The 15,111-nt window shown below is 37.4% G+C and overlaps 1 protein-coding gene across 1 annotated transcript in view; it reads right to left on the bottom strand.

Annotated features, from left to right (window-relative positions):
• ROCK1 (Rho associated coiled-coil containing protein kinase 1) overlaps positions 1-15,111 on the bottom strand; it is a 73,789-nt gene that overhangs the window by 12,737 nt on the left and 45,941 nt on the right. The window contains exons 14-26 of the mRNA XM_088527237.1: positions 14,930-15,065; positions 14,480-14,565; positions 14,105-14,351; positions 12,979-13,085; positions 11,702-11,852; positions 10,625-10,785; positions 7,215-7,399; positions 6,486-6,555; positions 4,969-5,063; positions 3,836-4,001; positions 2,208-2,301; positions 1,175-1,263; positions 381-569 (exon numbers count right to left, since the gene is read on the bottom strand). Of these exons, the coding sequence (XP_088383363.1) occupies positions 381-569; positions 1,175-1,263; positions 2,208-2,301; positions 3,836-4,001; positions 4,969-5,063; positions 6,486-6,555; positions 7,215-7,399; positions 10,625-10,785; positions 11,702-11,852; positions 12,979-13,085; positions 14,105-14,351; positions 14,480-14,565; positions 14,930-15,065 (1,776 nt within the window). The remainder of the gene's footprint in view (positions 1-380; positions 570-1,174; positions 1,264-2,207; positions 2,302-3,835; positions 4,002-4,968; positions 5,064-6,485; positions 6,556-7,214; positions 7,400-10,624; positions 10,786-11,701; positions 11,853-12,978; positions 13,086-14,104; positions 14,352-14,479; positions 14,566-14,929; positions 15,066-15,111) is intronic.

The raw sequence follows: 15,111 nt of genomic DNA, 5'->3' as shown, positions 1-15,111 counted from the left end.
TGAGTTTTTTTTTTTCCCCAAACCTCTCTCTAGATTAATTTGGTGGCATTATTAATAGAAGTGCTCCTATCTTCTCAAAAATAGTTAAATATCAAGATGTAGCAATGCATTGTAGTTGGATTAAACTGCATTTTTTTTGGGGGGGGGGAAGTAGATTATCTAGAAGCGAAATAAACTATATAAATTATATGCTACAACGTTTACATTATGAAGACTAAAGAAGTATCAGTAACTCATACAGTTAGGAATTTCAAAAGGGGAAATGAATGATAAATGATAATGAGTACAGTTTTACACTTGTTGTCTAGTTATCTGCCTCACTGAAATTCTTTTCCTGTGGAGAGTTTTCCATACTATGACAAAAACAAAGAATAATTTACCGCTTGCATTTCATTGAGCTCCTTTTGGTATTTCACTACCATCTGATTAAACTTTTCTTTTTCTTGATTAAGCTCTAATTGTAGCTTTCGGTTTTCCTTCTCCTTCTTCCTCAAATCTTGCATGTTAGCTTTCTTTCTGTCTATTTTAAAATCTTTCCGATTCATTATCTCAGCCAGTTTGTTGACAGCCTGATGGAAAGAGAAAACGGGAACTCAGTAAGGACAAGCAAGTTACACACAAAACTTCCAAGTTCCTCCAGCTCAAGCATTAGATCAAAAAATCTTTACATAGACACACACATATATATATATAGAAATACAGATATAGATATATTTAAGATATACACACACATACAGAATGGGAAAGTTTAATGTCCACTTCAGCAAAATATCACAATGTTTGAACACAAATATATTAAACATCTGTACCTCGTAGTTTCTAAATCTATCAAACTGATATCCATATCAAATGGAGAAAGTACAGATTAGAAAGCTGAAAAGAACATCCCCAATTTCCAGCTTTTCCTATCACTTCTGTCAATAGCTTTACAAAGTTTAGACCTCCCAGAAGAGCACTACAGAAATGTATTTATTAGAGAAAACATATATGTAGTCCTTGCAAAATTTTCACCAATCTAAACAGCCCTTATTCAGGTTACATCCTATACATCATGATCAACATAAACTCATCTCACAAGCATTAAGTGCTAGTTATGGTAAAAACAATAAAATGGAAATATCTGACATGTAATTTAATTACTAATCCATTTATTAAACTGCATAGATAGTTATACCTGTGTCTTCAGAGTTCTTTCAGTGTTGATGCTCTTCTCATAATGCATTCTAATATTATTGATTTCCTCTTCTTTTTTCATTTTGTATTCTGTTAAAATAATTTTCAACTTTCTAAGACATTTTAGAGCAAGCAAATATTTCTAAGCTTAATCACTTCTACAATTGCAGTTTTTCCTCCATATTCTTGCTTTTTCATTTAATGTGCAAAATACAGTTAACAACCATAAGGGTTGCTGCTATAATTAATAATGAAATGACAAAAAATGACCAAGAGGATATCTTAGGCACCAAAATGAAATACTAAAGCCAATATCAGTATTTTTGTTATCTGATTTTTTCTAAATTTTTTGCTCCCTTTTCCGTGGAGTTTGCACTACCGAAAGCATTTTTTACAGTATCAAAATGTTTAAGTGAGTAGCAACACAGAATTAGAGTGATATGACTGGACTTGCTATCAGTACAGATTCTTAATTCAGGCACAAGGAGGGGACAAGTAAAAGGCCTTCTTTAAACAAGAAACTTTTTATTTATATATATTTTTTCAATTCTCCACCCCCTCTCCAGGCCCATTATTCAACACCACAGATATCACACCCCCAGACTCCTGATTCATACCCAGAGTTGCAAACACTGTGCATTTTAATTATAAGGATTCCTCCACTGAAACTCCAGTCAATGAATAATTTCCAAATACCTAAAGTAACAATCTCCATAACCAAGAACAGCTCAAAGCTGCCAGCTCGCTCAGACTTCCTGCCTAGCAGAGCTGAAGTTTTGCTTTCAGCAGTGAAGGCACAGCAGGGAAATGGAAGCAATGACATAGAAAGAGGGGCAATTTGGTGAGAAGATACATTTTCGAAACGAAGAAAAATAAAGAAGGCAATGACTGATGATATTTTCTTCCCAACCATCTCAGCCAGAATACTGAGAGGGACATTCAGCAACCTATTTCCCACTTTGTTTTCTTCCACACAAGCTTAAAATTCAATTGTCTTTTATAATAGATTATTTTGATCTCCAAACATGACATACCTTCCTCCTGTTTCTTTATTTTTTCATTAATCTCTGAATTTTCCTTTGTTATTAAATCAACATCTTTGGTTAACGTGTTGTTAGTTTCTTCCAGCTAAATGAAAGCAAACGTATTTTAAAATGAGCTTGTTGTACATTCTAAAAGTATTTGCAATACTATTAAATAATCTTAAATCTAAAATAGCCTTATACAAAGAAAGTCATCCCTAGGTTATATGCAAGAAAATACTATCTTTAGATTTCTTATGCAAGAAATCTATCTTTCAGAATTTTGAAAGTACTTGACTTATAATCTGTTGTTGCTTCACAGAAAGGCTCAAAATACAGCTGCTCCAGAAAGATTTCTTATAATGCTCTTTGCAAAACAGACAACAACACTTTCCCAGATTCAGGAAATAATTACAAGTACAACTTAGCAAAATTACATAGATTATCAGTGACTGAACATGGTACTTTCCAATTAATTTAGCAACACTTTGAAATATGTGCTACACCTAGAGACCACATCTGTTGAGTTCAGAAAAGAGCAGCAGCTGGCACCTAGCAGAAGTCCTGCACACAGCTCCTTCATTCACTAGCGTTATGTTCATACCATGTAACCTACTGCTGAGTAGCTGTCATATATAATGAAAAATGGTTATAAATTGGCATAAAAAGAAAACTAGATTTGGTCTCAGTCGAAGTTCACATACATGAACATGTACACAGGTTTGACTGAAAAAACGTAAAGGAAAGTCACTAAGTTCTGAATATGTTAGCTGCCTGAGGACAGTTGAGATCAATTTACTAGCTACTCTACAGATACACATTAAAGAGACACAATTGCATCCATGAAAATTTTGTTTGAAGTCTACATAAATGATTGTGTATGGACATATGTGAAAGTTTCTTAAGAAACTGTAGCATTCTGTGGAGTTTAAGCTTCTAAGAGAAAACTACTACTGCAGTAACAAAGGTTACCTCCACCGTATTAACATGGAGATATAGTATACATTGTACTACTAACAAAAAACAACTTTGAGCACTGTCCCCAGGATTCTTCACAGCATCTGCACAGATGATTGTAAATGAGAGAAACAATATCAATTAGATAGCAACTTTAAATGTAGCTTGTTGCTTGAAATCTTTTGGTTGAGACATATTTCTAAACATGATACCAATAATCAGCAGATACCCTATACAGGATCTTCAAAAACTGTGTTTGCTTTTTTAAAGCTTAGTGGGAGGCTGAGGGATGGGGGTGTGAGAAGTAGGCACAGCAACATGTTCAAACTTCTTATCCCTGTTAAGATTATTTTGCAGTAAGAATACCTTCCACACAGCTATGCAAATTTACAAATATTTTTAAAAGCTACTGGACTAGACAAGAAATAATCAGGGAGGGCTGATTAACTGAATTTCAGACATTGTTTTGAATTTCAGTTCGGCCTTATTCTCAGCAAGTCTTTTTATTTCTTTAGGAGTTCAAATGATGAGATTGAAATGTTTAAGCACTCCGCTGAGTCCACAACTCAGGTACTAGAATAGTCATGATTTAGGTCCACAACAAGACTTTACAAGGTAGAAAATAAAAAGGTTGTTTCCATTAAAACAATGTATGCAGATATTAGTACAGCAGAATATTTTACCCTTCTTATGATGCTGTCCTTGTCAGTCATTTCTTGTCTATGTCTTGATGCTGCTTTTTTGCTTTCCTGACTCAGCTCAAAATATTGTTCTTCAAGGAGTGCTCGTGCCAACTGTTCAGACTCAGCTTTGGTTTCAGCTAGATCCAACTGGGTAGTGAGTGTTTCTCTGTTAAAAAAAGATAATGAGATTTTATGTTTCCCTACATAAAACATTTTAATTTTTCATGGAAATTTAACAAATTCAGATTATATTATTCACTGAAATACCATTACCTTCATTTCCTATGAAAACAAGATTTGCTACATGCTCTATGTTTGTGTACCTACACTAGAAGTCTCCCAACCTCCTGGCACACAGCCCATCTTCTACCATATTTGACAGAAGAACGGAGATCCCAAAGATATTATACATTTGAATATTTTGTGAAACAGGTAGAGGTGAGAGACCTTACTAATGTGCTCTCTGAACAAAAGGCTATAGTGCAAAACCAGCCACCAGCAGAGATCAGAGAATCCACATGGGAAATTACTGACATAAATGACCTAAACATTAGAAATTTCTTTCTAACTGGACCCCAGAGAACCCCTTCCTCAGGCAAGGTTTCCCTTCCCACACACATTCTCTAGGGCATAATTAATCATAAGCTGTAGGTGACGCTCTTAGCAGTAAGAGCCTGTACAACAGCACGCTCTGTTATCATCTTCTGAGGTCTACAAAGCATGAGCTACAGCAGCAAACTGACTATAATTTAATTAAAATTTCAATCAATCACAACACACTAATAATCAGGAGAACAGGTGTTATATACCCTCATGCCTTTGAGGAATAAAAATGTAAAATAAAATAGCACATAGGGCAATCCAAAATATAATAAATCCTATCATTACCAGCTATTTAACATATGATTAATGCTCATGAGGAGGTGTGTTCCAGGCTATTTTACAATCTTTTGTGTGTCAGTATAAGAAACACACTGACTATTTACTGTTTTATAAAGTGTTATGGAATACTTCTGAAACTTGCATTTTTAGGAAAAATTTAAATATTTTTAAAAGACGATTCAAAATCTTCATGAGTGGGACCACAGCATATGGAAAAAGATATTTCTGCTTGAAAAATAATCTGGGCATACCTTTCATTTTGCAATTCCTGTATTTTTCTTTGAGTTTCTTTATTTTTTTCATCAATTTCTTCTTTCAATTCCTTAACCTGAGTTTTGTAAAGTGTCTGTAAGAGAAAGCATAAAAATCATTATTAAAAACCCATACCAAAATTCTTCAAGATTTTGGTTCCAGTCCGTTTGCACATGTCAAACGGACATAAGCCAGTACTGTCTGTGATGGAATTTCCTCCTTTCTGCTTCTCCTAGGTGCTCCTTCCCAGTCTCACTTGTAGGGAACTGATGTAACCAGGTTAGATTTCAGTTCCCTACTCTGGTTTTCTATATAGTTGTACAAATATAGCTGCCGAGAAAAGGAAAGACAACACTGAGGCTCAACTGGGCAGGTGTCTTGGACACAAGAGAGTGAACCTGCATCCTCCAGAGGCATCAGTGTTAGACTGATGTCTAATACTGACCCATACTTCCATCTACTGCATTCTGCTCGTACCCAAACATCTTTTCTCTAGACCACAAGGGTAGAGATTGATTTTGTCCAAGTAATTGATTCAACAGAGGTCTAATCTATATGAACCATTTATGTTTCTAATCACTACATACTATTAACATAATATTATGTTATAATATAAATTAGTATAAAATATTAACAACAATATTGGTATTTCTGTAAATTAATCTTCCATGCTTTTACTAAATATTCAGGGTAGGTTAAGAAAGTGTCCTGTTTAAATGACATTCTTGTGAAAAAAAAAAAAAAAAACAGAAAATTCCAGATGGAACATGATATTCTGGATTTCATTAACAGTTTTTTTAATGAAATATGCATAAAAGTCTGAAGTGTGCATGATAAAATTACAATGACATGGAGTTTAGTAAAATCCCTCTCCAAAGAGGAGCTGAAATAAAAAGCATATTCCCAAACTGAAATGGCTATAATCACTGCATATTCACAAATGTATTTGAAGTTATGGAATCATAGAGCATTACAAACTGTTGCTTCTAAAAACACAAGCCCAACAGATCAAACTGCATCCACAAAAACATTTCTGTTATATGCATTACAGCATAAGGCTAGTCTCTGCTCTTCAGGATCTCAGGTACTGAGAAAGTACCTTTCTAGGAGGTGGAATGCTGCTGAATGTATACTTCTTGCATACACTTGCTGCAGGGAATACATTGCAGCAAATTTCAAACACCCTCTTATGTTAGCAAGGTGCATTTTTACAACCTTGAGATAGAAAATCTCAAGGTTGTAAGTAACTGATGAATAATTTAAACAATTGAGTTATTCTTCAGAATACAAGACTTTGTGAAAAAGGCAACATACCAACCAGATAGACTCTCTGTAATAATGCAGTCATGTTCGCTAATTTTCTGTACCTTTTCTTCTTGGATGGATTTAGTGAGTTGCAGAATTATGCCAAGTTACTGTTATTTACATTTTTCAAGTGCAAATGTCAAAACATTCACTGCTTAATGATTCCATGTCAAACTGTAGCAGTTGTTGCACAAATCTTTGTGAGTCTTACCGAAAAATACTGCTCAGCTTCAAGCTGATCCTGAAGCTCACGCATCTGTCCTTCATTTCCCCTGTACTGTCTTCAAAGGAATAAAGAAGGAAAACATGTAAAAAGTCATCTATTAGCAAATGACAAGGACAAGCTGTTTTCATTCAGAGCATATCAACATCCTATCCACATTTTGTATTTGCACCCAGTCATGAAGACTTTGAGTTTACTTTGTTCTAAAACTCTGGCTGAATTTATTAAGCCCCAATGACCTTCCTAATATGAACGGTAGAAGGAAAGTAGTACTCTAAATGGGGAAGTGAGCCCTATTTTCAGTCAAAGGAAGCACAAAAGATAAACAGTGCTGTCTTCAGTTAAGAAAAAGGACCAGATAGTTTTTTTTTTAAAAATAAATATCCACAAAACTCAGTAACACTACAATTCCTAAATGACATTAATAAATAGATCACAACTGATCCATAAAAGAAGTCAAGCTTCAGATTAAGTTGTGTATGTGCCTTGACACAGAATCAAGAGCTAAGAAATGTTCCATATTGTAGCTCACAGCAAAAATATTCCAACACTGAAGGCTACATATAGAAATCATAACATGCTGCTAAAAATATACTTTTATTTTAGGAAAAATGCCTCTGTACTAAAGAACTTTTTTTTTTTGGTGAAGAATAGCAATGGACAAAAAATTGCATGCATAATTAAGCATTTTCTATTTTACTTTAGTTTTTTACTTACTTCGCAAGTTGGGCCAACTCAAATTCCAGTAATCTCTTTGCTTCCAACAATGTGTTGATTTCCTGCTTCAGCTGCTTCTCAGATCCCTTCAAGTTGTCTGCTTCAAAAGCTTGTGCCTTTAATTCGTTCTGTGCCATTATTCGCTTATTGGTCTCTTGCTCTAGTTGAAGTGTTAGATTTTTTACCTAAAGGAAAAATGATTTCAGTTTAGGAAAGATTGCTGAATAACTAGCTGTGTGTGGTTGGAAGTGTTTCATATATGAATTATTTTATATCAAATAGTACTGCCCAAATAGCACACGTTGTGCAACACAAAACCATTCATAAATCTTCAAACACTTTAGTAAAATAATCTCTCAAAGTTGCTGCCCTAACAGAAGGTAGTGGGATGATGACCATGATGCCCAAGCACATGATGACCAAGCTTGCCTGTATTTAGCCTCTTATTTCAAAGCCCAGCTTTATTTTACCTGCTTATCACATAATCACACAACAGTTGGGGTTGGTAGGGACCCCTAGAGATCATCTCATTCATCCCCCCTGCTCAAGCAGGGTCAGATTCAGCTACAGCTGCTTGCTCAGGTCTATGTCCAGTCACCTTTTCAGTATTTCCAAGGAAGGAACCTCCACAACTTCTCTGGCAAAATCACCCTCACCTATAAACACACTGAGTGCTTATGTTCAAGTAGAATTTGTTGCAATTATCGTGCCCACTGATTCTTGCCCTGCCGCTGGGCGTCACCGAGAGGAGAGCATCCTCTTTCACCCCCTCATCAGGTATTTATCAGGAATCTGATAAGATTCCCTGCTGAGCCTTCCCTTATCCAGGCTGAACAGTCCCAGCTCTCCTAGCCTCTTGGCACATGAGAGATGCTCCAAGCCCATAATCATCTCCGCGGGCCTTCGTCAGGCTTGCTGCAGTCCGTCAATGCCTCTCTCTGCAACCGGGAGCCCGGCACCACACACAGCATTCCAGATGTGGGCTCACTAGTTTGGAGCTGAGGGGAAAGGCTCCCTTGACCTGCTGGCACTGCTCTTCCTAACACAGCTCTAGACACGCTTGCTCTTCTTTGTCTCGTGGGTGCATTGGTTCTTGTCGCCTGCCAAGTCAACACTGCTCTCAGGAGGTCAGCCTGGACTGGCACAGGGGGTTAGGCCTCCTCTGCTTCTCACTTTGCTGAACTTCACGGTGTTCCTGTCAACCCAATTCTCCAGCCTGTGCAAGTCCTTCCAACTGGCAGCACAGCCCTTGGGAGGATCAGCTACTCCTCCATGTTTCTCATCACCTGAGAGCTTGCTGAGGTGCATTCGGTCTCACAACCCAGGTCATTACGATGTCCACCTGCACTGGCCGCAGTACTGACCCTGGGGGCCAGCCCTAGTGGCCACACTCCAGTTGGACTTCACGCTGCTGAGCACAACCCTCCAAGCCTGGCACTTCAGCCAGTTTTCAATTCAACTCACTGGCTCCTTATCTAACCTATATTTCATCAGCTTATCTCCAAGAATATTATGGGAGACAGTGTCAAAAAGTTATTAAAGTCAAAGTAAACAACATCCACTGCTCTCCTCTCACCCAGCCAGTCAGTCACCTCATCACAGAGGGCTATCCAGTTGGTTAAACACTATTTCCCCTTTGCAAATCCGCACTACTCCCAATCACATTCCTGCCTTTCATGTGGCTAGATATACCGTCCAGGAGTAGCTGCTCCATTACCTTCTCAGGAATCAAGGCAAGGCTGACTGGCCTGTAGTTCCCCAGACTCTCCTTCCTGCTCTTCTTAGAGATGGGTGACATTTGCTCTCACAGTCATTGGGAATCTCTACCAACTACCAGGATCTTTCAAAAACTATCAAGAGTGGCTTCATAGTGGCACTGGACAGCTCCCTCAGCACACAGGGGCACAGCCCACCAGAGCCCACAGGCTTGTATATGTCCAGGTGGTGTAAGTGTTTCCTAACTTGGTCCTTCTCCACCAAGGGAGGTCTTCATTGCTCCAGACTGCTCCTCCAGTCTTGGGAGCTTGGGATGCCTGAAAACCAGTGTTACTAGTAAAGACTGAGATGAAAAAGGCATTCAGTACCTCTGCCTTTTCTTGTTGCCTTTCATGTGTCTTCTCATTATCACCTCCAGGGGCACTGCAGCCCTCCTAACTGTGCATAACCCCGTGCCTGCATGCTCCTATGGGGTCTCTGTATTTCTTGTGGGTCACATGGTCTGCTTCTACCTCCTTCTATGCTTCGTTTTTGTGTTCAACTTGAGTCATACTTCTTATGTTCTACTTGTTTGCCCAAGTAAGCCTCTTGCTGCCTTTGCTTCATTTCCTACTTGTTGGGATGGACCGTTTTTGAGCTTAGATTCCTGCATATCAGCTCTCTTGGACTCCTCTTTCCTTAAGGCCATACTCCAGGGAATTCTTCCAAGTAGATCCCTAAATAGGCCAGTATCTGCTCTCCTGAAATCCTGGGTTGTGATCTTGCTTTTTGCTCTGCTTCTCCTTGCAGGACCATGAACTCCACTGTCTTGTGCTTGCTAGAGCCAAGGCTGCCCCCACCAGTACTTCCCTGTCTGTAACTATGAGGCCAAAAGCTTCTCCACGCTGACTCCTTATCAGCAGTATTAGGAAATGGTCATCAATGCTCTCCAGAAACTTCTGGGATTGCTTGTGCTCTGCTCAGTTGCCAGGTACCAGAGTGGATAAGACAGCAGACACCCACCACATCACCCTCATACTGGGCTGCTCCAAGCATTCCAGTTGCTCTTTCAAATGAATGGCTGCTCTCCCTCCTCACCTTCCCAGCCTGTTCCTTCTAAAGAGCCTGAATGCAGCCAAGTCAGCCCTCCAGCCCTGTGAACAACCCTACCATGTCCCCACAACCCCAGTGAAAATGTACTCCTGTAACCGAATGCAGAAGCCTAACTCCTCCTGTTTGGTTCCTGTGCTTAGGCATTAGTGTACAGGCGCCTCAGAGAAGCACCCCAGCAGGCTGACTTCTCTAGGGCACAAGAACTGATCCATTAACGTCATTCCATAAACACTTCCTTATTTACAGGCATAAGCTTTGGGCAGCTCCACTTCGGGACCATTTTGTTGATAAAGAAGTTCCTTCTGTTTACATCTCTCCCCTCTCTTCCCATCCCCCAGCTCTCCCCCACCACAAAAAAAAAAAAGGGGGGGGGGGATGAGTGTGTGTTAAGAGCTGAAATATTTAGCGCATCCAAAAGCTAAGTAACAAATGGAAATTGCCTTACACCATTTAGGCCCAATACTGTCCTCAGTTATACTGAGAAGTACACTAAACACAGACTTCAGTCAATGTATGAAAATTAGAAAGTTAAGTTCACAATGTGACTATCATTTCTTATTTTCTTTATACAGAAAATTGTCAGTGATGAACATTTTGCTTACTTCATCTTCCAGTCTCTCCTTCTGCTCAAGGAGGTGTTCCAGTTTCTGCTGAGATTGCTTCAGGTCAAAGTCCAGCATGGAACAGTGTTTTTCAGCCTGAACTATTCGATTTTCTGCCTTTTCTCTTGCTGCCCGTTCTTCCTTTACTTTTTTTTCCATTTCTGAATAGAATTAAAAAAAAAATAGCATCCACAAGAATGTCTTCCTAAACAGTCTTAAATACCCAAATACTTTCCAGACACTTTTGTTCAGCTCTTTAGGTTCTTTGGCTGCCAGATGAATTGATTACTGGGCAAAAATTTTCTAGTATTGTTGCAACAAGCACTTAAGCAGAACTATTAATTCTGATCCGAATTCAAAACACTGGAATACTATCATGATAACTCAAAGATTAATAGTGGAAAAAACAGATATGCATTCTTAAAATAATTATTACGAAGTATTGCCTGTAAGGAAAGCCTGATTTCCATGAACGGACAATAGAGGGAAAGAAGTGCAACAACTTGTATCAGCTCTGTGAGAAACTACAAACTAACTGCACATGCAAGGACCAATGACCTCTCCAAAGAGGACTCTGTTCGCCTGAGACAGCATGACATATCTGCAATTCCTGGGTATCTTATAGAAAAAACTGCACTGCTTCAGACAAGTCACTGCCCACCCTGTCACATTGATTTCAGACAAGTCTATATGCACAGTGCCTAACACCACCAGTATTTTTAATGCAGTTACACAGGAAGGAACATAATCCAAGACATCTGTTTTGGTAACACCCTCTTCCAATTCTACTTAGCATTCACCAGACCTTAGAGTCAATAGAATTTTAGAATCTAGGGCAAGTTTACTTATTGCATATGCAATAATTATTCAAAATGTTACAAAACATTTTGATTTTATGAACAAAATCAAATTATTTTAACCTTCATTATGTTTTAGAATTAGAATAGATGTGCATTCTCTTCATGTTAGGAATTAAATTGCTATATGAGAGTCGTACATTGAAATACATTTTAATATAATTAATAAACATTAACTATGTATTTATACCAGAACCCGAAATGTTCAAGAAGCACTTACCACACATGGCAACTGATTTTGCCTCCTCCATTGATTGATGTTTGTCAGTTAACCGAGCTTTAGTCACTTTGTGTTCATTTACCTCCTGTTCTAACCGGTCTTGCAATGATTTCAGTTTGTAGTTCAAATCTATCTCTAAATTATTCTTTTCCTAAGAATAGAAAATAATATTACAAGGTTTCAATAATACTTCCAAAATACCTAAGGGCACCACATTTCTTTTTCTCTCCATTTTTGGTGCTCATTTTTTTGCTATGAAGAAGTTGTCTATGTTATCTATGTGTTTAGAAATAAAAACAACAGATAAAACTTGCATTCAAAGTTCTGGGGAAAACTTCATTAATTGCATTCAGTAGTCTATAAATACATATGCAAACAAACTTCTCAATCTGAATAAAAAGCAGGATATTCTATTGCATAAAGATCATTTCTGTAGTATTGTTCTCATCGGTGGTCACCTACATGAAGTGTCAGCTATACCATGGACAGCAGTAGAGCACAGAGAAAAGTAACAGAACACAGAAGCATTGGCAGAGAAGATTATCTCATTTTTGTTCCCGTTACCTGCATCTAATTCAGTTACTTCACGGCTGGGAATCCAAACCAACAGTAACTCATCAAGCATGGACAGGGACTGCTTCACATTCCTCCATGAAAGATACTGCTAGCATCTTCCCTCATAAGAAAACATATCTTCTGTTTATTTGGGATGGACCAACCAGCACAGCAAAGCTTTACCTAACCTCGAAATGTAAGACTAAATGCGCAGCCTGTTTGGGAAAACAGTGCAGGACTTTCTAGACTTCTTTGCTTGTTCTGTCACCTTGGTGAGATCGGAGATGGTAGGGGAACACATTTCTGTCATTCTTCAGAAAAGAAGGAACAAAATTCAAATGGCTCAGCACAAAAGTTTGGCACTGACTCAACCAAACAAAAATCCAGTAAGACCAGAAATTTACCTTTTTGGCTTTAAAACCTTAATTTCAATGAACTTCAGCAAGCAAGTCCCTGTAGTGGTAATTGGGCAAGCAGAATAAAAATAACTGCTTACTAGCAGAAGAGTCAGCGATAGCAAATGATAGACATGAATTCTGCCCCCAAAGCAACAGGAAAGAACCATCTGAGGTCCTACTGTCCCAATGGAATCTTAAAATAGTTCATTAGCTCATTCAAGCCTAGTTCATTCATGGATTAGAGGAAGAATATCAGACTTACACCTTAGTAAATACTATCTGATGAGATTAAAAAAAAAAACTCATGAGAACATTTTGCCATACCTTTTCTGAATGATTGAGCATATCCTGTGCTTGTTTTCTTTCTGCTTCCACTCTTTCAAGATTATTTTTAAGGTTTTTTACTTCTTCTTGTAAAGTTGTAATCCGAACTGCCATAAAAAAAATTAGTTATTGGACTTTCATCAGTAGCTTATTTCTATTATTTATTTATATTTACAGTACTTTTTAAAAAAAGTATTATTATTACATTTTTTCTGGGCGCCTAAGATAAATTTATCTTTAAAAAAATCACATGTGAAGTCTGTACATTGTAAAGGAAAATAATTTTTTCAGACATTCATCATGCACACCATAAGAAATAGTCCACAGAAAACAAAATCAAATGCACACTATTTGCCTCCTATCAATCCTAACAGGGATATGCAAAATTTCTTAAATCTAAATTTTGCTTTAGCATGCAATAAACTTTTTTTTTGTGATATTAACTACAGTAATATTGTGCTAAATGTATACAAGGCACATTACACAAAATCAATCTTAAATAAATCTACAGGTGCACGTGGAATATATATTCCCCTGTGACTGAAATCTATTCTATTACATGGATAGAAGCAGTATTCTTTTTCCCCCTATGCTCTTTCACAGAACCCTAAGTGCTATTTTTCTAATTGAAACTTTATACTAAATACAAAGTAATATTACGTATTTCTAGACTGAAGAATTTGCATCAGTTCCTTCAAAATAAGTAAACACACACCAAAAATTTTTGGATGACTTTATATTACACTGACTACTATATCATTACTGACTGAAACAGTAAAATGTAAAAATATACCTATCATAATTGTCCAATACATCTGTTTATAGTGCCCTGTGCACTGTGGCAATGAGAAGCAGTGTTGTCTCTTTGGTAACACTATGCCACTTTTTCTATTTTTGTATCACAGGCCTCAGGTCAGGGCATCCCCACAGACTCACAACAGGTGGTTTCCACAACTTGCTCTTTGATACTCTCGTTCCCCAGGGCCACTCGGGCACAATTAGCTCTAATCTTCAGGACCTGTTCTAGTGAGCCACACACAGTTTACAGGCTGGCTTTCCTGACTTCATGTAACTGTACTTTTGCAATTAAAATACGATTATTAAAGTATAAATACAGAAGGATTACCCTGTAGCTCTCCAATCATTTCAGATCCATGACTTCTGTCCCTCCGTTCTGATTCCAAAGCTGCTTGAAGTTGATAAAAATCTTTCTCTACCTGCAGTTTTGTGTTTTCTAGACCTCTGCACCTTTCCTGAAGGTCTCTGTTCTGGGTTTCTACCTGACTTAACGACTTGGTCAATTCCGTGTTTTTTTTTCTCAGTCTTGCTGCTGCTTCTGCCTCTGACCTTTGCAAATCATTGGATTCTTCTAGCTGTTGAAATAAAATAGACAAGATTCTCAAACATAAAAAATATCTAGACCAATTCTGTTGTACCTGAATGCTCAACAGTGCATTTCAAATCTATGAAAAAACAAGGTCAATGAAAAGAAACAACATACTTGTTTCTGTAATTGTGTCACCTTCTCATTTGCCACTTGCTGGTTAATTTTTTTTGAGTCTTCTAGCTGATCTTTCAGGGTGGCCACTGTAGAAAAATCATATTATTAATGTTGCATATCAAAACAAAAACATGTTTAAACACCAATTCCTTTAACAAGTCTTCTGTAGGCTTTTTTTCTGCCTCCTCCCATCTTTAAAAGATAAAAAAACAGTCAACTCTATGCTTGTAGAATAACAATATACACACTGTAGAGAACAGAATTTGACAGAAAGATAAAAATATTTTGAGTTTTAAGAAGAATGTAAACTAATGAAAATTTTTCCTGTGTTGATTATTTTAAAGGGTCCCTTTTAAACATGTTTAGCATTTAAGGTGTAAAACTGTGAATTTTTCCTAAAATCGCATCATACAATTAATCATGTTCTAACATTCGGAAAACATGGCCTACCTTCATTTTCTGCATTCCGTCTTTTTTCACTCTCTTGTTCAATTTTTCTTTGGTAATCATTTATTTTATGTTGTAATACCAACTTTTCCTTCTCAATCTGAGACACTGCTGTTTCTAAGCTCTTTCTTTGATTTCCCTAAAATGAAAAGCATCAGCATTTGCTATTTACATTTTAAAGAATG

Source organism: Tinamus guttatus, unplaced genomic scaffold (assembly GCF_059628265.1).
Source record: "Tinamus guttatus ecotype Peru unplaced genomic scaffold, ASM5962826v1 Tinamus_guttatus_pri_ptg000271l, whole genome shotgun sequence".
In the NCBI taxonomy this organism is placed as follows: Eukaryota; Metazoa; Chordata; class Aves; order Tinamiformes; family Tinamidae; genus Tinamus; species Tinamus guttatus.
The sequence above is the reverse complement of the archived record's forward strand: the minus strand, read 5'-3'. Positions and strand labels throughout refer to the sequence as shown.